At 41.0% G+C, this 27,386-nt stretch overlaps 1 protein-coding gene across 1 annotated transcript in view; it reads right to left on the reverse strand.

Annotated features, from left to right (window-relative positions):
* MPPED2 (metallophosphoesterase domain containing 2) overlaps nucleotides 1-27,386 on the reverse strand; it is a 699,046-nt gene that overhangs the window by 634,464 nt on the left and 37,196 nt on the right. The window contains exon 2 of the mRNA XM_086955812.1: nucleotides 14,464-14,704. Within this exon, the coding sequence (XP_086811938.1) occupies nucleotides 14,464-14,591 (128 nt within the window). The 5' untranslated portion in view covers nucleotides 14,592-14,704. The remainder of the gene's footprint in view (nucleotides 1-14,463; nucleotides 14,705-27,386) is intronic.

The following is a 27,386-nucleotide window of genomic DNA, read 5'->3' on the forward strand; positions in this document are numbered from 1 at the left end:
ACATGCTATCAAAATCGTTAAAAGATCTTTGTTGGGACAATTCATATCTTGAATATCTAACAGAACCCATTGTGCCGTGAAATCCATTGAACTAATTTGGTAAGATTGAAGATAATAGGATATACGATTCCAAAAATTTGAGAGTGCCGGACAATAAAAGAACATATGTTCAATCCCAGCCGCAGCAGTATCACATTTAACACACTTGGATTTATCTGTCAAGGAGTTACCTTGTGACCAACTAGATATCCTTTGTGGCGTATAGTATAGCTCCGTAACAGTCCTATAGAGTTGCATTTTCAAATTAGAGGAATGAACTATATCATTTAAATGAGATAGGGCATTACCAATGTGAACTGAATTAATGTTTTGGTTTAGTCTACGAGACCATTTAGCTGCAATTTGGGTTGTGTTTTCCTCCTTCACCTTAATGAGCCATTGATATCCCCATTTAATCAATGATTTAGTTTTTCCTGAATAAATACCTTCAAGAATTTCAGATTGGCCAACTTCCATTATCTTCAATTTGTTCCAAAAAAAATCTCTAATCTGTCTATATTTAAAAAACATATCGTCAGTGAGCCCATATGTAGTTTTTAAGTTATCGAAATCCATCAAGCCATTAATATCGTACAAGTCTCCTAGCGTGCTTATACCTAATCTCATCCAACGATTTCCCACACCATCCGAGAAGATACCAGGCAGGCCCGGATTGTTCCATAGTCTAAGCTCAGCGTTGTAAAATGTGGAATTGCTAATGTGCAAGATTTTATCCCAAATTCTGATAGCATGCTTAGCCGTCTTAAACTTTACTCTTTTGAAGTAATTAGGGTCGTGAACCCGTAGTAAAAATTGGTTGGCATCTGTTCCCAACATATATTGATGAAAAAATAAAGGAGGGGAATTCTTTAATAGACTCCTAATGCGCAAAAAGAAAGAAGCCAAAAAATAAAAATTAAAATCCGGAAAAGTAAGTCCCCCTTTAGAGATAGGTAATGTCAGATATTTAATGGCCCTCCGTGCCTTTTTGTACCCCCAAATAAAACTGCTACAGATCCCATCTAATTTCTTAAAAAACAGTTTATTTGGCAGTAGCGGTATAGCTCTACACAAGTAGAGTAACTTAGGTAAAATTTTCATTTTAATCAGGTTTACTCTCCCTAGTAGACTCAGAGGTATCTTGTGCCATTTTTTAAAACTTGCAGCTGTCTCTTTGAGAAATGCCCCATAATTCATTTCAACAATTTTCTCCACTTTAGCTATAAGCTTTATACCTAAATATACTGCTTCTTTACTGGTCTTATAAATACATGCAGCCGGGGTATAATTAAGTATGATTTGGGTTTTGTTGACATTTAACTTATATCCTGAGATTTCCCCGAACTTGTGTGCTTCTTCTATAATTGCTGGCATAGCTTTACACACATCCGGTGTATATATTGCGATGTCATCCGCAAAAGCTGTTAATTTAAGGGTTGTGTCCCCATGTTGAGCAGGTACTATATTTGTTTGGGTATTTAAAGCATTTAAAAAAGGTTCTAAAGATAAAGCAAATAATAATGGTGAAAGGGGGCATCCCTGCCTAGTACCTCTAGAAATCTTAAAGTTATTGGAATCCATGCCTCCGTAACTAATCACCGCCCGTGGTTCATCATAGATTGACATAACCCAGTCTAAGTATGGACCTTTTATACCCATTTTTCTTAATACTGTCCATAAATAATCCCACCCCACTCGGTCAAATGCCTTTTCCGCATCTAACATTATCATACCGAGTGGGGTGTTAGTAGTTTCAGCTACATCCAAGACTGTTATAGAAGTGTTAACATGCATGGTGGTGTCTCTACCTATCACAAAGCCATGCTGTTGAGGGTTAACAATATCTGGCATATGGGGCGCTAGTCGATTAGCTAAGATTTTAGCAAAGATTTTCACATCCGAATTTAATAGAGAAATGGGCCGATACGATCCACACTCTTTTTCTGGCTTCCCCTTTTTCAAAAAGAATATGATTTTTGCAAGTTTCCATGAAGAAGGAGCTTGTTTATAAACAATAATAGAATTAATAACTGTTTGTAATAAAGGAGCCAACTCTTGATAACAAAGCTTATACATCTCCCCTGGTATGCAATCTTCCCCAACTGCCTTACCTAAGGGTAAGTGATCAATAGCTATTTTAATCTCCTCCATAGAGATATTTGAGTTTAGATGTTGGATTGTTTCTTGTTTAAATTCTTGCGTTGAGTTCAAATGTTGATCAAGATATTTTTCGATATTTATTTGGCTCGGTAGCTCCTCTGGGGTATACAGGTGTTGGTAGAATTTAACAAATTGAGTTAAGATTTGATCCTCCTGCCCGTATAGCACAAGATCTGACCCCATTATTTCCTTTATTCTAGTTTTCGCTTTCCTGTCCGCTGTTTTATAGGCTAATATTTTTCCGATACGGTCGCCCCCTTCATATTGATCTAATTTATATTTATGTAGTCTAACCGCATATCTTTCCCTTAGCTTTTTCCTGAGTCCAGCTTGTATCCCTGCTAGTTGTGTTCTAATCTGATCAATATTGTTTTTTGATTGCAGTGTTGCATCCGCCAGTTGTGATTCCAAATCTAATAATTTAGAAGTCATATCCTTATTCTGATTGCGATTTTCTGTATTGAGCCTATATACATACTGTTGGACACAGCCTCTGATACTACACTTGCAAGTGTCCCATACAGTATTAATACTCGCTGTATTAATATTTAGCGTAATAAACTCTTGTATATGATTTTTGATTGATGTGATGAATGTTGGGTCACTCAATAAGTGTCTAGGAAAGGTAAATTTTCTTGCTTTTACGTTCTGATTGTCAATGTTAATTTCCATAAGGAGAGGATTGTGATCCGATGTTACTTTGGGACAGATTTCAATCGTGCATTTTTCTAAAATATTTTCTGAAGCCCAAATCATGTCGATCCTAGAGCATGATCTGTGCGGGGCAGAATAATAGGTATAACCTGGCGTCTTTGGGTGTTTAGACCGCCATATGTCTCTAATGTTGTTTAGTCTAGCCAATTCTAGAATCGCCATTCTAACTTTGTGCATTCTTTTAAAATTCCTTGGCCCCGTAGAATCCATTTTATAATTCATCACACAGTTAAAATCTCCGGCAATAATAATTTCCCCTTCCCATTCTAGTAATTCTATGCTTAGATCTTCATAAATTTTAGGTTTATCAATATTTGGGCCATAAACCACACAGAATACTAATTTAGCTTCAGCCCCTTGAATCTGTGCTATTGCCCATCTGCCTCTATTATCAGTCGCAGTCTTTATTGTATCTAGTTGCAGTGTTCTTTGTTTCAAAATAGCAACCCCCCTTATGGTCTCATTCAACGAAGTACAGATAACCAATTCATAACCTAATTGTGTAAGCCATTTTTTATCCTGATATTTTATATGAGTTTCTGACAACAGCACTATGTTCGGATTATACATTTTTATCTCTTCTTTTACTAGATTCCTTTTACTTTTATTGTTTAGGCCATCTACATTCCAACATAAAATTCTTAACTTAAGCATTTATTAATTATTAAATTCATATATAGTAAACTCCTATTCCTCTTTGTTTTAATCTTCCTTAACATTATATTGTCACCTTCTCTAAACCAAAATAAAACGTCAAAACTTGCAAACACATTTTTCCTTTTAATCACCACCCCCCACCCCTGACTTCCGTTGCCACCCTTGCCCTTGTGGCAACCCCACCCCCTCCCTTGCAGCTCCCTGTTTCTAGGGGGGGAGCTCCCCTCTAGCATTGCTGCCGCTGGAGTGGCAGCTCTGTGAAGAAGCATGCATGAGTGGTTGCTCAAACCTAAATTGAATCGTACCTTTAGTACCTTTAGTAACTATATTCAACTCATATTTCGGAGTATCACAAACTATCAGTCTATATTAGAGGAAGAAAACAAAGAGAGTGAAAAAGAGAAGAGATTGTACATACATATGCCTGAATCTAACCTGCCTTCTTTTGTATTAGAGATTAGAAAATAACGAAAAGGACAAAGAAAGAAAAGAACAAAAAAGGTATAGCACTAGTTCTCTTTTTCTTTTTGCTTTCTTCTTTCATTATCACAAGAGAATTTTTCCAAGCATTGTTCCGCAGTTAAAGGATCAGTGAAAAAAACCACTTGTCCATCCCGGATAACTTTAAGGCGGGCAGGCTCTTGTAAATAGGCCAGGCATCCTATATTTTTGAAGGCATCGATTAATTTCCGAAGCTCCCACCGTTTATCCATAGTTACTTTAGTTAGATCAGACTTCACAAAAAAAGTGAAGTTATCAACAGTTACCGGATTATTTGGTTTAGCTTTTAGTGCAACTGCTTGTCGCAAAAGAAAGTTGCCAAAATAAATCAAAAAAGGTCTTGGGAACTTGCTATTTGTGTTCTTTTGAACTAACGGTAGTCTGTGTACCCTTTGGAGTTGGGAGTCCCAATCCCAATCTGCGAGATCCACAAAGGCCCTTTGGAAAAGTTTGACCACAAAAGCTCTCGGGTCTGACCCCTCAATACCTTCCGGTATTCCAAATAATCTAAGATTTTGTCTTCGGGCCCTATTTTCCAGATCTTCCACTTTGGTTTCCAGTAAGGTCAATCTAGAAGTATTTAGTTTAATAGTTGAGGAGGCATGATTAACATCTTCTTCCACCTCCACTATTCGTGTTTTAATGTCTTCTATTTCTTTGCTGATTCCTCCTAGATTTTGGCAGATATCTCTCATAGTTCCTTGAATTTTAGTGTTATCCTCTCTCAATTGGAGGTATTGTTGTTGACTCTCAGCCCTCTGCTCTAGCAAAGTCTGCATAATTGCCTCCATTGATATGCCCTGTGGTGGTATAGAATTGAAAGTATGGATGGAACTTGGCTGAGAGGAGTTCCCAACTTGCAATATAGATCCTCCAGGTATTGGTTCGTGCAGATTTAATTGTGTGCCTATTGACCCTGCAACAGAAGAGTCCAGTTCCACTACTTCTCCTGCATTATTTTCAGAGTTCTTAACAGTTTGATCTAATTGTATCTGAGTTTTTCTCAAACTAGATACAATAGTTTCCTCGGGTACGTTTATCTCCTCACTATTTGAATCCAACATCTCACGATTAAATTCCATACTTGATTTCTTAAGCTCATTTGATATAATTTGCAGTGTAGAGATATCTAGAGCATCAATAGAAATAAAGGAAGCTCCAGGGGTCTCTGCATGTGTTTCTAGGTGTGTCCCAACATTTAAATCATTATTCTCCTCTTCAGAAACTAAGATCGTATTATTTGAGACCTCTTGATTCAAAGGAAATGCACTTCCATTAACATTGGTTAGGGGGTCAGTAGGTCTGTCCACATTTAAGCTTGTATTGTTGCTTAACTTATCCTCTTGATGTTTGTTCAGTTGCCCATTGAGCTCATCCGGGCTGGCCCCTGAGAGTCTTAAGGCCATATTTTTTACTCCACCTTTAGCTTCTATCCACCTTCTCAACGGACTATCATCCATTAAGCGACTTTTTTTATTTTCCACCATATCTTTACCTGTTACCTTTAATAGGAGGAGTTTTTGCTTCGTCTTGACCTTTCTTTTAGCTTTCTTCGGTACCAATTTTTTATTAGTTTTATTAATTATCAATTTAGAAGTCTCATTATTCCCATCTTCTTCTTCTGATAGTTCCTCATATTCAACATTTGAATCTTCGTCTGTCTTAGTTCCAGATTCCTGACTCGGATCAATCTCTCCTTCCTGCTCCCTTTCTTTTGGCTTATTTTTATCAACATTCTCACATATGGTACTACTAATACCAGAAATCTCGGCGCCTCCCACTAGATCTTGTAACATCTGTGGCGGTTTATTGGTTAGATCAGTCTCGATATTATTCTGAACCAGCTTTGTTTCACTAGTTCCCTTAATTTCCTTAGTTGCAGAGTTTATAGTCCCCTTGTCTATAGGTACTTTATCAGATCCTTTCTTACCATGAGACCTCTCAGTAGTTAGCCCAATATCCTGGATAATGTCCTGCGTATTCATCTTTGCCTGTTCCACTCCAGATATTTTACCTTGAGAATGTTGGTGCGCGGAAGGCGTGTTCTTGTTCCTGTGGTGTTGCTGCGTCGTTTGACAGGCAGACAGGGGAGGAGTCAAGATGGCGGGCTGAACGCCGCCGTGTGAAGACGCTGCTTGTGTGGTTTGCTCCCTGTAACTACGACTAAAGAACGAAGGAATGAGATATTTTCAACAAAAGACTTAACGGAGGACGGAGTACTGAGAGCGGAGTAGGGGAGGAATGAGAAGGAAGATCAAATTGCTTGCTGGCGATATATAACTTTGGCAAGCTGTACTCACGTGAAACAAGAAGATCGGCTGGAGACTGGTGTCGGCGGTTGCCGGTTGGCGGATTCAATGTTGTGGGAGTTGCTGCAGTACGGCAGGAGCCTGCTTCGCTCCCAGAGCCGTGCAGCGAGCTACACTCGCATTACACTGCCTTCTACTTTTTCGTTCAGCTGGGCGTTCCGAGCGGCAACTCAGAGTACACACCTGAGAGCTCTTCCAGGAACACGGCAGCAGGGACGCGCTGGGGAAAAAGAACTAGCGGAATCAGCAGAACGGACAGAAACAGCAGTGGGGCACGAATCGATGTCCTCACGCCAGACAAGATCCAGGAAGACCGCTTTGGCGCCTAAGAAACTACATACAGGTACTATTACTGCGGTGGCTGTAGGGGTAACGGAGGTAAGCACCCTGGGGGATAAGAAAGAGACTAGCCAAACGGCTTTAAAGGCAACTGTTAACCCAGGTTTGAATACCCTTGGAACTAGCGATGTTGATAAGGGTTTGTGCTCAGGAAAGATGAATGATTCCTCCATGGCTGCTAAAGGGGACGCCAAGGGTGTGCTAAATATGGACTTTAATGTATCAGAGGTGCAGTCTATCGGAAAGGACAAGAGCAATGAAAATATGAAAGGTGATAAAAATAAAAATAAAAATAAAAATAAAAACGATGAAACATATGCCAGAAATAAGGAACAAGCATAGGCACAGCTTCTATGGACTTTAAAAAGCACATCTGACAAAGACAGGGATGGAAATGGCATCCGTTTCGTGGCGGCGGTCTCAAAATTAAACTGTGCATTCTAGTTTATAAGTTCTATTTGAGACTGCCAAGGGGGGTGGTACATATTACAGGTGCATATTTTAATGAGTTATTGTGACTGACTGTGTAACATAGATTCCCGGTGCCTCCTCAACCTTTCACTTGAGCAGGGACAGGTGCCTTACAGACCCAATGACTCTTGCCCGTGTTCGGCACAATTCGTTTAAGCGTCAGACACGACCTTCCGTTTCTCGGCGCAGCCATATCTGTTGTTAAATAGTTCTCCAATCCCATGTCACGGGTTAGGGACCAGAGTAATGAACAGTCTGAGCAGAAGTAAACCGTCAGATTGAAAAACTTCTGCCCGGTCAGGCAATCAAACTGCTTAGTCACGCTTAAAAGCCCAGAGTCAGGACTCAGTCAGGAGACAATCACCTAAATCCAAAGCGAGGCATCCGAGGAAACCGTGATCTCATTTGAAGACAATTATGGTGGCAAAATGTGTGGAATTGTAGCCCCCAGAGATTTGAGAAACCGAACCTGGGCAAACAGATGCTTTATTTATCTTAAAAAATACCTTTCTGCAATGTGAGTCTCTGCACACTGCCTACAACTTCTAGAGGCGACGCTTTAGAAACAACACAACCGAAGTGCTTCCATCACTGGAAACAGAAAAGGGACTTCATTTTGATGGAACTAACTGTGTACCATGTGCAAAAACAGCACAGAGGTCAGTTTCATGAAGCATGGAATAAATCAGAAAGAGGAAGAAATTGCAACTTTACAATTTCTAATAATCAGGTTTCCTACAGGGTATTCAACAAACCCATAATGAGCACCTGAGTGCGTACAAACAAAAACACAGACGTGAGATGAATGAGAAGCAAAGTGTATTTTTTTGTTTCCTGACATCTCACAAGTAGCAAGTAGAGAATTGCACACTATCCTAGTTAGCAACTTGCATCCATTGAACTCACAGGTTGAATAGCTGATGACCAACACCAAACTGAGAATTCTGGCTGTTGGGTTTGATCATACATATTTTAGTATAGAATTGGCAAAGCCTTAAAATCAGTCAGTACTTAGACTCGCAAACACAATAGGTTTTGGAGTGTGGGATAACGTGTTCACTTCGGATGGCCGAAAAGGATATCTTTCCCAAGGAAGCTGTAAGAAGTCAGGTAACTAGTATATGGTGAAGTTTACCCACACACTGCTCAAACGAATTGGTTGTTTTACAGTTCCTGGATGTCCTGCATGTGAAGCACAGGTTATCCTTTTATTGGAGACATCATTTATGCTGTGAGGGAGATCAGGGCCAGACTGGGAACGAAAACCGGCCCTTGCAAAATGCTCCGCCAGCCCCCCCCCCCCCTTCCGGGGGTGGGAGGGGGGGGGGGTGTTGCGGGGTGACCAAGATCTGTGCCAGGGCCGCTTCTCCGCCGATTTTGTTACAGGGCCGATTTTGCAGCTATGCTGCAAAAACGGCCATGTAACAAAATCGGCCCCAAGGGGCCGCCAAACTCGGCCCCACCCTTGCGGCGCACTGGGGGATTGCCCAGGGCCCGCAACGGCCCTCCAGGCCTGAGGGAGATCACGATCCAGGGGATACAGTGGTGGGGCATGAGGCATGGCAGGTGCAGGTCCGAGAATGTGTTGCAAAATTGCACCAGTCCACCACTCCCCTTAGAAGTAAATATCAGAAGTAGGGAACATTTTCCAATTGCCTCTGGTGACTACTGAAGATGACATTTTGTCCCAAATTTTGCATGCTTCTCAACGGTTGAGAAGACAAAGAGCATGTTTCAAGTCTCACAAGTTTGGGAATTCGCACCCCCCTCCTGTTCACACTTACTTTTCATCATATCAGTCATTGCAGTAAACATTTGCGGACCTTGCAGCTTTTGGAATGCTAATTTCAGTAATACAAGGCAGTAGTCGATTTGAGAAACAACATGCAACCTATAATGCCAAGGTGGGAGTCCTACAAGAATGGACACATTCTGCAGAGAAGGTTTAGATTGCATTATACTAAAGCTTCCTGTGGTACATGTTTATCCACTGGCTCAAACAAGTGTCATCATAAGAAAGCCTTGGGGCAGTTAAATTCAGCAGGTTCGAAGTCATCCATGATCCAACCCTGCAAATACAAATGTTTTACCCAGCAGATTTTGTTCCAGGGTACAAGTCAGCTTAGATATCACTTGAGAGTCATCTGTGCGTTTATAAAATTAGAAGCTTAAAAGTTAGAGACAAAGAAGAGCCCTGGGCAATCTGGCAGATGACTAAAGCTTCAGACGACATGTGGTCCACAGACCTACTTGTCCATATTACAGTGAAAGCGTCTAAATCACTCCACAGCCTCAACACACTCTCACTGTCTCTATATTTAATATATGGGACTCAACTTCGTTAATGTTGTTGCATCTGATCCTTAGGTTAGTCTCCATGGATCTCTTCCTCTTGCTCTCCAGTATGGTAGAGACAGTGAGAGTGTGTTGAGGCTGTGGAGTGGTTTAGACGCTTTTACTGTACTGCGGAAAAGGGGTTACATTTATATATATAAAATACCGATCGGCAGTTGTCGCTGGGGAGCTATAGTTAGGTATGCGTTTCTCTGGACATGTTCCCAGGCTGACGCTGATCTACATCATATGTTGTTCACATGTCCGCATGTTCTTATATTTTGGAAACAGGTCTGGCACCAAATCAACAGTGCATTTCATACCACACTTCCCCTCTCCCCCACAAACATTTTTCTAGGTAGTTTAACATTGGACTGGAAAACAAGTCAATCTCAGCTACCACTCGTTGATTTGTTAATAGCTGTATGTTTTCAGCAAATATCAAAAAATTGGAAGGATTCTTCTAAATTGTCCTATTTAGCTTGGTGGTATGCCGTATGTCACAACCATCGCATCCAAATATTGCTCCCGCCCAGAGCAAGCAGCATTAGGAGTTGCTCCCTCCGGGAGGGAGTAATGCTGGCTCCAGCTGCATGAGGGGAGTTTGTTGGGGCAACGGTGGCCTTATGTCTCGCCCGTGGTCTGCAACAACTGAATGTTTAGTGCCCTGTGTGTCCACCGGGGCACCTACCTTAAGTGTTCAGGGTCCCGGGGGATTGCATGGACCCCTCTCCATTATCTAAAAAAGTATATGGCCCTGGGGGAAGGGGTCCCCAGGGTCTAAAGAGGCTCGGGAGGAGACTGTGCAGCCCCCCTCCCATTTTAAATTATATGTACGGGACAAGACCTTGCAACTCCCATGGACGAATAAGTCTCGGGAGTGGGGACCACACGCCCCCCCTCCAGTTACATTTTTAAAAATTATCCTGGGTGGTAGAGTCCCCAGAAGCCCAATAAGGCTCGGAGTGCCCAGGTCCAATAAGGCCCCCGCATCCACTTAGGAAATCATAAACATAAGGCCAGAGGTCCCCAGGGCCTAATGGGCTTAATTAGGCTCAGGGAGGGTGGCCACTTGGGCCTTCCTTCCCTTTAAAAACGTAAAGCCCTGTGGCCAACCTCTACATAAGGTAATACAATATTACTTTATGTTAAAAATAAAAAAACTAGATATTCATTGAAAAACCAAAGGTTAAAGTAGCGTTATAGTTAGGTGCGAAAAAAGATCTGTTTTTGATTAATAAAAAACGTCGAAATTCACCTAAAAAAAACAAAGGTTAAAGTGGCCTTATAGCATAGATAATTATAACTTGTGCCCCAGCCATGCACTGATTATGACCTCACATAGTACATCACTCATGCCCCGTTCTATGACTTCATTTACGAGTGTGCTGGTTTGTTTTATAGTTCGCTTCGTGGCGGGTAACTGCCATATTAATTTTCTACCTAATTCTGTATCGCGTGTGTCCAGCTATTGGGTGCGACGGTTTTTCGAAATGCATGTGCTTCTAATGGTGTGTAGAGGTATTGAACATGTTATAATCCTTTATATTGAAGAGTAACTTTATGTGTAGGTAACAGTTGACGATTGGTGCTCATTATGTACCATACACGTGTTTATGGTCCAATAATTTAAGTTTCCAGCACGGCAAAGATAATGTGCATCACATACTAAGTATTGTAAGCAACATTGAGTTAATAGAATAGTCTAAGGATGACAATTTATACTTAACATAGAAGGCTGTGTCCACCAAGTATGAAACTATGTACATGCATTTGTTTTTCTACAGACCATAGGCTATCTGTTAAGTTTTTACCACAGTATGAAGGCTGCAGTAGTATAATCTTTAGCACCTTGAGGCATTGCTTATTTTAAGTGAATCATGTCTTTTGTGCCATGTGTTGCATAGAGTGTACACTGTTCTTAGTTAATACTTTTTATTACTCTGCAGTGTATTTCTCATGAGAGTCTCACCATCTGCAAACAGTCTGGTACAGGGAAAACTCATTACATACAGTCAATAGTGTTTACAGAACCCACTTATCTATTAATATCAACTGCATTACTCAATGTAGTTTCGGTGACTGTCAGGGGTTTGATACAGATAAATGCTGTCCGTAGTAGGGCATTCCTTTTGGGACAGACGATCAGTATTTTTAGGAACTTGGCTTTCTCTGAACAGTTGTATAGATATTAAACACTTTATGCAATGAGGGGTTCCCATTTATTTACCCGTGAAGTGTATGGTATAGGGGAAAAGTGGCACATACCCATGCTTTCTACGCCTAAGGTAGTCGTTTCTGTGCTGGCATTAATGGGGCCTCATATTCTTCAGAGCTATTTTAATTACAGTCAGAGATCTAATACTATACCCATTTATAGAGCTTTGTGTACAAAAGAAGCTTGGATGATGTCATCAATGAGGTCATTAATGAGTCATAAATTAAGTCATAGAACATGTCATGAGCGACCTAATATGTGAGGTCATAAGCAGAGCATGATGGGGCACAAGTTATAGTTATTGATGCTAACTATAACTGGTGAATTTCTGTATTTTTTTTAGTTCAAACCGTTAATTTTGTCACTGACAAATACAGCGAACTATAAAGTTACTTTAACCTTTATTTTTGTGTGTGTGTGTGTGTATAAAACTTTTACACTGCTCATAAAAAGATGCTCACCCTCTCCCCTTTGCAAGTAGAATCACAGTGGGAGAAGGTTCTATTTGCCATCACTCGAACCCCACTTGGAGAGGGTTATCCTACGATAAACACAAGCAGTTGGAAAACATAATGCTTGCTGCAGCAGCGCCGAGTGCTGGCAGCCTATCAGCCAATCTCCTATGATGAAAATCAGCACCAGGCAAGCACCCTGCCCCTGAAAAACTGTTGGGTCACTGAGACAAACCTCACATGGGGTTCAGAGAGTAAATTTTGGACCTGCCCACTCCTGATCAGAGCTACAGTGGTGTTGGCTGTGCTGGGTTACTGGCCTCCATATGCTGCAGGCACCATCAATGCCGTCACCCAATTGACGCTCATGCCACTACCTTGCTCTCCTCCCCAACCCCCTCAATGCATGTGTCTACAGACACCTGTCGATTGAGGAAGCTGCAGAAGCAAGCAATCAGCCCCTAGAAGCAGACTTTCCGGAGTGCACCCATTCCACTGGGTGTTCAGTGGTTCTCTCTAGGCTCTGCACCACTGTACAGGCTTCACTACTGTTCTCCATGCTGCCTCTCCACTCAGACATCTCTAGTCACAGAGTCATTAGCGGCTGCAGCCTTGGCAATGCAGGAACATTAGTGCATGCCTTTTCCAGCTTTACTCTTTTGCCAGTGCACAGTCCCAAAACTACTGGTCTGCTGATCAGGGCAACACCAAAAAAAAAAAAAAAAAACAGTTTATTGCAAACTGCTCCTCAGAATCAGATAATAATAATAATAAAAACACAGGAAATTTAAATATTAAATCCAGAAAAAAATGTTACATACAGTTCTGTAAACTGTAAAAATGAAAGATCCAGCACCAGAAGAATGGGCGTTTATTTGGTTGCTGAACACAAACAAACATCAAGAAGATTATTCAAAGCGAGACCTTTGCTTCAGCATGTTGAGCTATACTTATGCGTGGATACATTTAGAAAAAAGATACCAGATACTTCAGCTTACGTTTAAAAATGTATCGTATTAACCCGCAAGTCTGACAAAATATTGGGGAGTTTTAGCTTTTCAAGGCGCATATGAAGGAGCATGGTGTCAACCTTCTTCAGGATGTTCAATATTGGAACTTATGCCCTACACGCCTTTACACAGGTTCTATGCAATATGCATTTTTATGTCGCCAAGACTGCTTTCAAACACTGGTAATAGAGCACATTGGAGTTGAAAAAATCCTTAATAAAAGGAGGCTGTTCCCCGGTCCAGTCAACGGCGATAGAAAGAAGGGTGCCAACCCCTTTATTAAATGCACTGACTGAATAAGATGATTTAAATTAGCATCCGCATTTTCTCAGACATACATGCTGGTGCATTTTGATTAGATTTGCTTTTATTTCAATGGACATCACAAATTATTTGATTTATTTTCTTCTCATTTACCAGACAACCTTTGGGAGGGAAATTGCTCAACCAAAGTAATAAGTAAGACCTCTACAATCGCTGTCCGTCTACAAGGATTTTGCATAGCACTTACATTTTGTACAATACACAGTTTGAGATTGCATTTGGTCAGAACCTTAGAAATCCCTAATTTCTTGTCAAACAGAGGCTTATTTGACCATTAAGAACCGAGCCTGACATTCAATTTAGCCCACAGGCTCCCAGCAGTCTAGCTGCCACAAAAACTATTCGAGGAATAATATTAAAAGAATTCCATCCAAAATGTGTCTGTGGTCTAGTGTTAAAACGGTTTAAAGTTGATTAACCTGGAGTTTTCCCCTCCTCCTATACACAGTTGAATTCACAGTCCTGCATCTTCCATAAACATGGTTATCAGCCAGGGACCTCAGTGCTATATCGTGGTGGAAAAAATATACTGATAGTAGATAATACAGTAAATCCCTACAGACAAAATCTACTCCAAAATCTCTGAAGTAAAAGAAGTTGCAGATGAAGGTGCAGTATGTTCTAAAAAAATATCTTTGTTATTTCCTGACTAACCACAATTGCATTCAGACATTTCTATGGAATTTTCAGCTTTGTGGAATGAAAGATTTTATTTAAATTTTTTTAGAAGAATCAAATCCCACAAAAATTTCACTCTATTACCTGAAAATCAAATCTCCCTCTTTTACTATTATTGAAGTGTGAGTCATCGTTAACTGTGAATATCATATGCTTCAATTGTTTTTTAACAATTTACCACATTTTACAAAGAGACGATATTGGCTGAATTTAAATAGATGTTTTCTTAAATATTGCCATGACTTGGCGGTACTTACATGTGCACATGCGGAGGCTGGAACCGGCTCTGGTTAATGTTGTAGTGGGTAAATGCCTGTGTCGGGTTGGAGCTGTATTCATCCACTGAAATGGTAACTTTGCCTTGTGAGGGAATTCCATGAGCCATGCTTCCGCCTTATAGACATGAGCGACCTACAAATCTCCAGATCGAAGAAGGGAAGGGCGCATTGTGCTTTCGCTGACGTTGGAGACCAGCGGTCAAGTCATCAGCTCTACAGGCTGGAGAAAAGAATGGAGGAAAGACACAAATAGTGCTGTGAGCGAGGAGAACCTATTAATAACATCTGCATCACAGGCCGTAAGAAGGTTAACTGAGCTCCAGTCATTCATAGCAACGAAAGAACAGATTCATCATCCATTGGCAACTTTCTAATTTTATTTACTGTACTCAGCTTAACAATTTATCTCTACGAGCATTGATCCACAATGTTGATGCCATAATCACAAATTATTGATCTGAGTTGTAAAGCAGACAGATAGACTGGCTACACATTAAACAGTGTTTAAGAGGAATATGGGATGATTCATTTAGTCAGGATTCACTAAAGGTTGAAAGGTGCGTGGTGGTGTGATGGCCATCTTCTGGTGTGACCAGCACCTTATGGGACTAGCTCCCCTGACGACATCACAAATGTAGAGTTCCCTCCCTTTTGTACACTCTCGAGCAGTGGCTGATTAAAAGCATAAAGAGTCCATTCCCTATCTTCCAGTGGTAACCAAGAGTGAAAACTAAAGGCCTTAGTGCACTGCTGTGACATTGCAACAGAGGACACTGGATATCCCTGTGCTTAGGAAGAAGGAGGGCCTGCAGCCTCTTTTCCATAGCTCACCAGGTCTCAGCACACCTGGGGTACCTGAGAGAAAGGCTGAAGCTGCCGTCCTCAGTTTTTACAGACTCATGGGAAGAAAAGGGAAGGTGGTAGCTACCACCTCCACATAGGTTTACACCAATCAGAGCAGGAGACAAGGGACCCTTCTCAGCAGCAGCAGCTCCATTATTCTATGACCTGCAGGCACGCGCAGCGGTTGCTACTAGGAGTGCATGCAGCGCACGCTCTAAGGGTCAGCCTCAGCACGTCAGGCATGGTCTATAGACACCAGGTCGTTTTACATTATTAAAGGGCAGAAAGGGTTTGGCAACTCTAGAAAGGTGTTGGGCGAGGCAGGTAGGGTTATTTCAAATACACAACAGATGTGGTTGTTTTCACAGGCTATAGGATGACAATCAGAGATCGCATACTTTAAAGGTCAGAAGGAGTGTGATGCGGTTGAAGGTATCAGGAGAAGAAGGGTACATGTTATCTGAAGTCTGGGGCACCCATAACTTCTCCTTCCATGTGTACACGGCAGGTCTGTGTAGACAGCTAAGGTGATAGGAAGGGATGCAAGGTGACCATTGATGAGTGGGCTGCTATCACTTGTCAGGTTGGAGCATTCCAGGACGAGGTTATGCGAGATCAACTGATTATGGACAGAAGTAGTTGAAACATTTGGAAACTTACAAAAATAGATCTTTCAGGAGAGACTCGGTTTGTCTAAAAAGATTAACAATGACAGCTCTATTGTAGATGTTTTAATTGCTTGTAACGTCATAGGGGAAATACAATTTATCCCAGAGAGAATTACACAAAATGTGAGAGTGTCATTCATTTATCTATATAAGCTTTGCTTAGCTAGTGAAAAAGCATCTAGGAAAGGTTGTCACAGTGGTCAGTTTACCAAATTGTTTTTAAGAGTAAAATGAGAAAAGTAGTTCAGGCCCAGATCTACTAACGCTGTGCGCCCGGTTTACATTACAAACCTGGTGAGAAGAGTTGACGTGGGATTTAGTATTGAATGCAAACCTAGATTTGCATTGGAAAATTCCCCAAAGTAAAGCAACGTTTGCTATGTGCTACTTCATATTAAGGGGGTGGTACATGGGGGCTTCCATGGATTTTGATGCAAAATTCTATCTAGCATTCATAGATGGGGATTTGAGCCAAAACCTTACGCCTGCTTGAGGCAGCCGTAATAAGGCAAAACGTTTCCTTCGTTTTCCAGTTTTGCATTTGTGCTACATTGTACAACACATATACAAAGTGGCAAATGTCTTAAAGGACATGTTTTATACTGGTACAAAATCTGCACTTTAGACGTTGTGGACACCCCTGCACTCTGGTAAAAGGGAGTGAGTGCCAATTGGTGGATGGCAGCCAAAAGTGTGCCAGACCTGGAGAGAGAAAAATGCACCATATCTAGTATATATAGTTCATTGTTTCTCTTTCCCTTTATCGCAAGACAGCGCAGGAGCTTAAGTTGCTATGATGTATTCAAGCAAATTTTGCTTAGTTCGGGTTCCAATGTGGAAAATTGAGGCTATCAGAGCTTATGAAGTAACTAGGAAGTGTTTATCAACTTTGCATATGCTGGTTCTGGTGGTAAAAGTGGGAGAGTGTTGCTGCACCCAAAAGAGGGTCCACTGTTTTTTTTGTTTCGTAAGCAGAACTTATGTAAACATTCAAACATTAGCCAATACAGGTTCCCCACATAGTAATGTTCTGAAAGAGGTGTACCAGCATTATAACTCAGAGAACCGTACACTACTAAAATGCTGCATTTGTATAATCTCCTAGCCGTTTGATATAACCCAGAAGATTCATATCCGGTACGCAAGACAAGCCTCATTACAGCATAAACCCACTGATCACTACTACCTCTTTCCATAACTATGCCCTGTGAGGACCACATGGTTCTAATAAAGAACTATAATGTTCATGCGTATGTGTACTACCTCACTCACAGAATGTGCGGATACTGGGAAACTTGATGCTGGAGAAGACAAATGAGCTCTTGAAGCCATTTCTGGCCATTTGTTTAAATTATACACTGACATCTGTGAAAAGTGTGTAGTTCATGGCAGATTTGACTGTTTTAAAACATTAGCCTCAACATTCAGTCTAATTTCCAGTAACATTTATTTTAAAATATGTTTTCATTAAATACCGTTGAATGAAACCATTTATATGGTATACTGAGTAACATATTTATATAAAATAATATATATTTTTAAACATATTTTCCTTATTTTTAACTCACAATAAAATGATTATAAGCCAGGAAAAAATCATGCTGGGAGGTGCAACTACTGACACAAGGAAGAGGAAAAAAATAAAAAGGAAAATTAAATGTCATTTAAAGGATCTTCCTACCAACAGGAGCACAAATATATTATTTTAAAATATGTGATAAGTCTGCAAATAGCTTCCTGCAGCTCTTTATCAATACACTGTCATACACTTAAATGGAAAATCAAAAAAACATTGTTAATTGACATGGAGGATGGATAGTCTGAGAAAATCGATGTGGAATGAGGATACTGGATTTAGGTAAGAATTTCTCATACTATTTGTAGCCCTTTAAGCCACATTATGTGCTACATGTCTAAAAAAAATCCATACTTCTTTTCCTATTTTCTAACCAGCTGATTTCATATCAGCATTATCACCTCAATGCTTACTTACTTCAGCCTACTCCAAGAGAAGGACTTTCAACAACTCCAATTCAGTAAAATAACATTCAGGAGTCCCTCACTTTTGTCAAGAATATAGAATGTTAGCACTTTAATTGATCATTAAAAATCGGAACTGAAGCTACAATAGAACACTGGGAAATCAACTAACAGACTATCGCTACATTTGGAAGTATGTGTATTACTCCGCATATCAGCCTTTTTTTCTTATACGGCTGAGGATGTACTTGTGAATTTATTAAAATGGTGTCCTCCTTTTAGTTTCTGGAGCACTTACCATAATTGCCACAAGAAAATCAGGAGAGAAAAATGTTTTCATCAATCCCAGCAGAGGATCATGTTTCACAGAGCCTATTTACTTTCAAATTCCCCACAATTCCAAAAATGAGTATGGCACTGGATATTTTCCCGGTGGGCCGGAAGGGTGGGGGCGGGTTTATTGCCCATGGGGGCTGGTTTTGTTACTGGGGCTGGTTTTGTAACCAAAAAAGGATTTATTTTGAGACTGAAATCTGTTACCACCTTTTTCTATGTGCTTTTCTGTGACCCTTCAAAATAGGCACTCACTACAGTGTACTTCAATGGGAAAATCGTAGTGCCTTCTCACCAAAAACAAATCCAACAGGTAAGTAAGCTTCGTCCATCCTTCCTCCTAAACAGTCCCATGAAAAACATAAAGTCTAAGAAATAATTTTGTAAATGTCACCCCATACATTAGGAGACTGATTTACAATTGCAATAGTACCCAGGGGAGAGGGCACTCCCGATTAGCTATTTACTGTGGCAGAGTAGGGCCATCTTCTTTGTCTTGGGCATTATGGCTCCACCCTGGCCAATAACTAAAGGGGAGGGACCTCCCCCTTGAATTATACTGCTTAATTAGGGGATAATTTAAGTTACCTGCTCCGATCAGATGTTTACCTTGTTGGTTTCCAATTTAAATCCACTCACATGATACAGTTTATTATTGTCAAGAGTAAGCACATTGAAATAATACACAAAGCTCTGTTCACAGAGCCTTCAGGCAGATATTAATGACTGTTTCTGTGTCTTTGTGACACATGTGAGTATTAATTAGTTTGCTGCAAGTTTTATTGAAGTTTTGGATCAACTTTGAGTTTGTTAAAAAAAGGCACAACATCCATTTGGGGTCCTGAACAAATGCCAACTTTTGAAAGAATAAAAACAAATATTGAGGTGCCACCATTCTTGTATCCTGGAGCTCCTTGTAAAAACATGACCTTTGGAAAATTGTTCCAGGGAAGTGCAGAGTAAAATTACTCTGTACTGAAGCAGAAGGAACATGCTTGTGTGTGGCAGTGGAAGCATTTATGCTATGCGTCCTTGTTATTTATTGACAGCAAACCTCTGAATTTACATTGTAGTCCATCCTGTATCAGAAAGGTTTTCTGATCTTTCTTATGAAGGATGCAAAAAGACAACCATTTACTGGAATACATTATCCATACTAGAGAAAAGTAAAAAAAAAAATGTTTTTTAAGAATACCTTACGAAATGCTGTCACAGGAGGAATGAATTCTGCTAAATCAATGTGGTGATCCCCACGGATCATATTCCCTGCTACAGCAAGTGAGAGTGTGTCTAACGAAAGAAAAAGGGTGAGCATAGAGTTCATCCAGAGAGTTAATGCCATATGCTTATGTTAAAGATTAAATATATTCATAAGGATGAATGTTGCTGCATACTGTGAAGGTGGTACCTCTTATATCTATATAACCCACATAGCTGTATTTGATCAACTGTGGTGGCCGAGAACGAAAGAGGGTGCACAGAATTGAGTGAATGGACGCACATGAGTGCTACCATGAAACCACTCGACAGTGTAGCAGGCCCACTGTGACACAACTTGGATTTCATCTGTCCTCCGACCACTTTAGAATGAGTAAGAGGATATGATTTTTACCCAAAACTATCAAACGAAACCGCCAGATGTCGACTCTGTAGAGGACCTTGTGGAAGAGTGTAATTTCTGTGTTAGCATAAGCGGCAGCCATTTCTACTGATGCGTCCATTTTGTTTCTGTCATATCATTTTATTCTCTGCTGCTCGCTTTTTCACCCAGCCTGTGTCCTCAACTTTAAGCTGACCTCTCTGGCATGGTCAATCAGGTGTACGTACTGGAGGGCGGCAGTTGCTGGTGCATTTGGTCTCAGATGTTATCAAATGATTGCTTATTGCTGCCATAAACATTCTTACTCCCCCTCCTCATCTGCTGACCACCTGGTCACCCACCTGCCCTTGTTTGCCTATAGCTATTTCTGTGCTTAAACTTGTTTCTTCCAGTTTTCCTTCCCATGCGATTACACTGCAACAACAGTATATAAGGATGATCGTTTTTGTATTCAAGGAACTTCCTCCCACAACACTCTAGGGTGTTGCTCGGATGCGGTCCCACTCATGAGTGATTAATAAACGTAGTTTGTTTTACTTCACTCCAGTGCCCATCTCTCCTTTGTTGGTCTTCGGACCCGTGGACAAGAGGGTGATTCTGCACCAGTGTTTCCTCACGGGGGTACATTTCCACAACCTTAGCAAAAGGAATTATGTTCACTGCAATGGTTTACCTCCTGATGAATGCTTTCAAGAAACAAATACTGCATAAGGCGTATGATGATGTATGCTTTACTGTACCAAACCTACAAACAAGTGAAAATATTTGATTGACTTATAAAATAATGCTTCCAACTGGCCAAGCTCAAGTCATACCACCATTTAAAATGTTGAGAAGGAGGACGATCTAGTCTGTTATAGACAAAAGGGGAGAAGGGTTAGTTTTCCTATGTCAACTTGAACGCTTCGCATGATTGTAAATGAACAAAGAAAAGACTAAAAACGTAGTTCTGTACCTTACTTTTCTGACAGTTCTGCACTTTTCTTTAAATATTCCAACACAGGATAATGTATTATTCTAAATCCAGTGCTACGATATTTGGGGAAATATATTATGCATGTGATATGTGCTCATACTGTATTTGCGCATGCTCAACAGAGGTGCTATGGCACTTCACTATGGAAATATTAAGAAACAGTATGGAAACAAAAGATCTTCAACATCTGCAACTTATGTGTGTGACAAGCACACAATCCATTTAAAGGACTGGGTAGCTCTGCCATTAACCAGGCATAGAATTCGATTACATTATAACCCCCTCTGCCTTACAGCAGTGTAATAATTTCCACAAAATTCAAGAAAAAGGGGAAGTGGCATCACAGAAAATGTAACTCTGATGAACTGTCAGCCAATGTAGTCACAGGATGTTAAGTCACGTGACCTTTTTTGGGTCTTGGCTATGTAGCGCGCATGCGCTGCATAGGAGGACATTTAGCAGTCACTCTGCTCTTTTTGGAAGCACACTCTCGTGCTTGTGGGGGCGTCCAGCTTGCGGGAGCGAGCAGGGGCACGCCACAAGCACGAGTACAGTGCTTCCAAAAAGAGCAGACTGTGCACACACTCATGCACCCCTCCCGGGCTCACCTCCTGCTCCCCCTCTCTCGCGCACGCATCACTTCTGGGCTTGTCCAAGCACGCTCCACGGAGCTCGTGCTGAGGGGATTTTTTCTGCCCTGTGTATGACATTTCCTGACCCAATGAAAGCTCTGCCACCCTGCTCCCCCACTGTAAGATGCTCTGACAATCAAACCACGAACCCCCCCCGATTTCTGCTGGTTGCACCCCAGCAATTTACCCTCTCACCTCAATGGTGACCTGCACACCTGCACCTCTTTAATTTCCCCCTCAGCCTCCTGAGCCCCTCCCTTTTAGAAACAAAACACACCAGGAGTCTTTTCTTTATTTATTTTTTTCAAAAGGATGGGTCGAATAAATAATATTTAATGTAAAAGTCACAAACAATTGACAAATGTTTAACTATTTAACTGCACTTTCCAGGGAACTGGACACGTGTGTTGCCCCAGTGCCCGACGGACACTGCTGCCCATGTTCTATGTTTTTTTTTCTAAATAATTATTTATGTTATCTCGTGTGCAAGCTGGTTACGATTTGGGGTCCGTTTACGCTGCAGAATTTCAAATAAACCATGCACGCTTTACCTCAGCGCGTCTCTGTGATTACTTGTGTTTCACGGGAGCTTTTGACAAGTTATTGCTGCTAACCCTGCCCCGCGACCGGAACCGCGGACCAGAGAGAAGACTGCACTGTCCCCTTTTCAAGAAATCTCTTCTGCCAACACACTAGGATGGAGAGTTATACATTTAAAAGTCTCAAAGAGAACTGTGAAACAAAAATAATGTATGTCTCATTCGCCTGATTTTTATTCCCTAGACTATTATTTAGAGGAATTACCATATTTTCCAATGAAATACATGAAACAGTAACTGCTTATTTACTTCTGATCCTTCCATTTACACACTGCAAATTGTGTTTTTTTATTCATGTGTGGATCTGTGTTCATTCATTATTGCTAATGTGCTTTTATCCACATAGTACTATTTACGCAATCTACTGAATCTCTATTTGTCTGCACCCCGTAAATATACATCTTACTCTCTTTCACTTCTTCAAAACTTTAAACTGGTTTCGCAAGTAAATCGCTACTGTTCTTTGAGTGAGTGCTTAAGTTAGAGTCACTGCAAAAACTGCATTTTCGGTTTTTTTGGTGTTTTTTTTTAAATGAATCCGCACGCCTTATTATTCCCAATAAAATGGTTGCATTTACTTGATTTGCTTATTTTCCATGATACCCATGTGGCAGCTAAAAAATACTGTTTTCCTCAACATGGCCCTTGGACGTCCCAAGCTGCTCTCTTTGTACTTGGTTCGCCTCCGTTGGCCGCACGGATGGACTTCCTAAAGCGCTGAAAGTCACACCAGCATCAAAGAGACACCTAATTAGCTGCTGAACGGAGTAGAGAGGGGGCTGGGCAGTGGGGATGGAGGTGCACGGCGCGGGAAGGTGGTGCTGCATCACAACATTTCTGAACCATTGAGGGGGCGGGGGCCAAATATGCCAGGAGACGTACTTGAGGTATAAGGAACGAGCGTCGAGAGCTTAGATTGTACCATTTGTGGCGCCACTGGTGCAGAATGAAAATAAACAGCCAGGACAGCTTTGCGCCAAGTCAATAACAAGCATTGGCATAACCAATAGGTGTCGCCTTTGGGGTCTTATAAGTATTTAGTTATGCAGCACAATATCCTTACTGCAACAACATTAACTGTTGCACGGCTAAACACTTATAAGGACCCAAAGGCGATATCAATTGGCTATGCCAATGCTTGTTCTTTAAAGACGGGCAGTGGTACCTTTTGTTAAACCAGCTTCGATGAAAACTCGAGGCAGCAGGAGGATATCACACAACAGAATGAACAACGATAGGGCAAGCAACCATAATTAGAATTCAAGTTACAGGCATGTTTAGGGACTTTTAATGCACATGCTGTACAAGCAGCAACGCCGAGCCAACAGTTGCTGTGCAATTTTATGACTATGCGAAGGGATTTTCCACCTTCCAAGACCTGTGCCATTATTTCTCTTCCACTGGCATTCATGTTGGCAGTCCGTACCAAAAGCGTTCTGCCAAAGGAGAAAAAAAGGCTGGAATTTCAACAGTGACGTGCTAGAGGTGGTCCTGAAGGTGCAGGGAAAAAAATCATGGGGATTTGGGGAACGTACGCAAACAAATGCTGTTGTGAAATAGCCAAATGACCAATTTCCAAACAGACCCAAAGTTCCCTGCACACCAACGCACAACTCCACTGCAGTTTTCAAAAATAAGTTGTGTGCTGGATTACAGACAGCTTCCTGATGCGACCGCAGCTTCCATGTATCATAGGCCAAACTTTGGAACTCTCTTGAACCCGATGTCAGGTCTGCCCCCACTCTAACCATTTTCAGAAGAAAAATAAAGACTTGGCTCTTCAACCAATAACTCCTTTCTCCTCCCCCATCATTCTGCTTCATCCACAGCGCTGAGACGCCCTTGGGCATTTGTTCGCACTCTACAAGTTGCATAAATAAATAAATAAATAAATGCAAAACTACAGAAATGTTATTCAGCACCATTTCCCTGCTTACATGAAATGGAATGGCGCAAAACTGTTTGTGCGAGGAAATATTACAGTAAGATTTTCAAAGCATGAGCAGAAAATGCAGCAAATCATTTTTCGTCACTTCTAAAATATACAAGTTAAAACCGAGCGTGACGCTAAATCAGTTAGCTGAACTCCCTTTCTTATTACAAAACTAGCTTACCCGACGCGCGTTGCTGCGATCTCAGATGAAAAGAAATATAAGGAAACTTGTTATGATAACATTCAATTTACATTGTGTCATTTTTATTGAAATATATTCATTTTAACATGGAAAACCTTTTAAAGTGTTGTTTTAATTCTGTTTATTTATTTGAGTGCTTGTGGATACACTGTATTTTTTGTTTCTCTGTCTGGTGCGTACACGAATAAATAAGAAGGTTTTCGGACGCGTGAGCTGGCCACATACAGTTGTCCATGTGAGAAGCATGGATTCTCCAAATCTAGTCCACACACTTGCAGTGATTGTCCTTGTGCTTTGTTGATGGTCATTGCAAAAGCGAGTCGCACCGGAAACTGTAAACGTTCAGTATTGGAAAGATTATGAGGGCCAGAAACCTTCGCAGGAGTGTACTCAACAACTTAAGTTTCATGCCGATCGGATGAATGGTGTAGTAATGCATAAAGGACAAACAGACAGACATACATTCGTTTTTATATATATAGATAAGCAACCATTGGGCAAATATAACGGTTGCTTCATTTGTGTAGTTATTCACGGAGCAGTCGTTTTACTTGCTAAGACCTGTATTCATTTAAATACTGAATAATGTAAAGTTTTAATTTGTTTTACATTTTTATTTAATCTTACCCAGAAAAAAATGTCGAAGTAGCGCAGGATAAAGGAAGACACGTTTGCATCAATCCGTGTTAGACAAGCAGCACAATCGGCGCCAACGACCATTTTCTACGTTTTGCATAGTGAAAAGTTTATGTAATACAGTCTATGTAAGTGTTTCGACACAGCTTTACACAGACACCCCTATAATGGATTATCAAGGGTTTCTGCATCCCCCTGCACCTATATATTAGGGTTTTGTTGCGGAGCGCGAGCACCTGCTCCGAGTACGCAGACCCGCTCCGGATTTTTCTCTGCTCCGTGTTTCGAGGACACTTAACGGCCCGCGTAAACCAGAGAGCGCGGCGAGTGCGCCGGAATAATAACCAGGAAACTGATTGGTGCTTTCCAAAGATCACGAGCAGATAAAACATCGTAAAAACGAAACAGCTCACGTGAAAAAAATGTGGAAGGAACGTTTTAAAGAAGGCTGTTTCTTGAAAAAACGGACCCGTGGAGCTCATGCTCCAAGAGGCGGAATGCTAACGGCCGTTCCTCCGTCGGAAGACCGTGTTTCCAACAACCTTATGTAGAGTTTGAGCACACCGTTTAAAATAAGGAACACGGTGCTGGGAGGTGCTTGTTTCAACACGGAGGTTGCGTGCAGTGTGAAAAGGGCGCATTTCAACCACATAGAGAGGCGAGTACACATAAACAAGGCAGTACAAAAATAGGTAGGAAAATGGAATGCAGTGAAAACATGATTTATAAATCACTGCAGAGTGGTGTCATGAGCAAGGGCATAACGCCAGGTTTATGTGCGGAATATTAATAAGCAAGACATTTCTGGGTTACATTAAAAAAAATCTTCAAAAATATAATTTGCAAAAACAGACGCTAAAATATAGTGTTCCGAAATGATAAATATATCCTTTCAATGCACCGAGTGGCGTTAAATGCTTTAAATCCCACACCGGGCACATTTAAAAATAGTCTAACTACAGCCCTTGTTATCAGGGCTCTATTGTGTTCGACGGTGGGAGTAGAGGATCAATATTTTTTAAGGGATTTTTTTTAAAAGGTGTATATTTTGGAAGCCTATGTTTTGAAGTCTAAATGTGGTTTTGCGCTCTTATGTTCTATAGGCTGCAGAGCCATGATATCAATTGAGCAGTTCTCACACGTATGACATTAGAGTAGTGCTGTAATGAATAAAAGTGCTGTTCTGCATCACAGTGCCCTTCCCACTACGCGTTCCTGTCGCTTTCTTCTCGCTTCGAAGTAGAAAGAACTACATTCAGCACAACGCAAGTTTACATTTTGGGAACGGCTTTGCACAGGTTTTTTTCTTTTGGGGGGGGTGGGGATCTAGGGATTGTAGAATAGTACACGCCTTATTAAGTGTATTTTCTTTTGCAGTCTGTCCTCATTGATAGCGACACACATAAAAGTAATGGCATGTAGGTATCTGAAGATTATTTTTGATGTTATCTACATGTGGAGAGATGTTCTAAATCTGTTTTTATTAAATAACATGGAGATTAAAATTGGAGGCTTTTTACTCTTCCTCACCTGACATTTCACAAGGCCCCTCAGTTGACCCATATCAACCTAGCGGCCTATCTCCTCGCTCCATTCACTACCTCTTGAGTAATCTTGGTGAGTAGATCTCTTCTACCAAACTAAATGTAACACTCTATTCTTCCAAATACCATACCTGATGTACTAACTACCACTTTAATCTCTCAACTGATACTGCCACGTAAACCACACTGTACTATAATGTTAAGCACTATTTTTTTCCAACCACTGACACTGTCCAACCCAGATCTTGCCATACAAGCGTGCTGGCACTGGACAGAGTCCTCCTCACCCCTATCTGTGCCATGACCCCTCAGCACAGCTGACTGGAAATTTTGGTTTCAGGGCTTGCAAGACGGACGCTATGGCAAGGGTCTGCTCTCACGTGTAAACGTCACTGGCTTATACCAATTCTCTTGCCATTCATTACAAAATAATAGCTGGCGAGGCCTAGCCACTGCCCCATTGTGCAGGGAAGAAAAGCAATGCCACTCACAGTCAGAAAAGTGCATTCAAATACATGGTTGTGCTTAATGCCTCAGAGCGAAAATCCGTGCATTTCTTTTATTATATTGGATACATACAGACTCCTCAACTGTCAGATAGTATAAACCTCACTCAGTGCCCCCATGACAAGACGCAAGTCTTGGCCCACTCAATAAATGATACAATACTACATGGTTTCAGGCAACATACTAGTCCAGAATGTTGAGTGGTTTGTAAATGTCACCAAAATCTGCAATTGGCATTACAGGGCATTTTACAAGATTTATAACACGTTTGGCTATTTTGCTTAAATAATTGCACTCTGCAGAAATTATTGTACAGTACATATTTTGTTCCTGTAATTCCAGGCAATAAAAAGAAGACCTGTGAATTATAGAGGTCAGCCAATCAGGGAAATAAAAAAAAATGGGTTTGAATATACTGAGAAAAAATAACTAATGGACAACTGATATTA

This window comes from Lissotriton vulgaris, chromosome 2_1, assembly GCF_964263255.1.
Source record: "Lissotriton vulgaris chromosome 2_1, aLisVul1.2, whole genome shotgun sequence".
NCBI lineage: Eukaryota > Metazoa > Chordata > Amphibia > Caudata > Salamandridae > Lissotriton > Lissotriton vulgaris.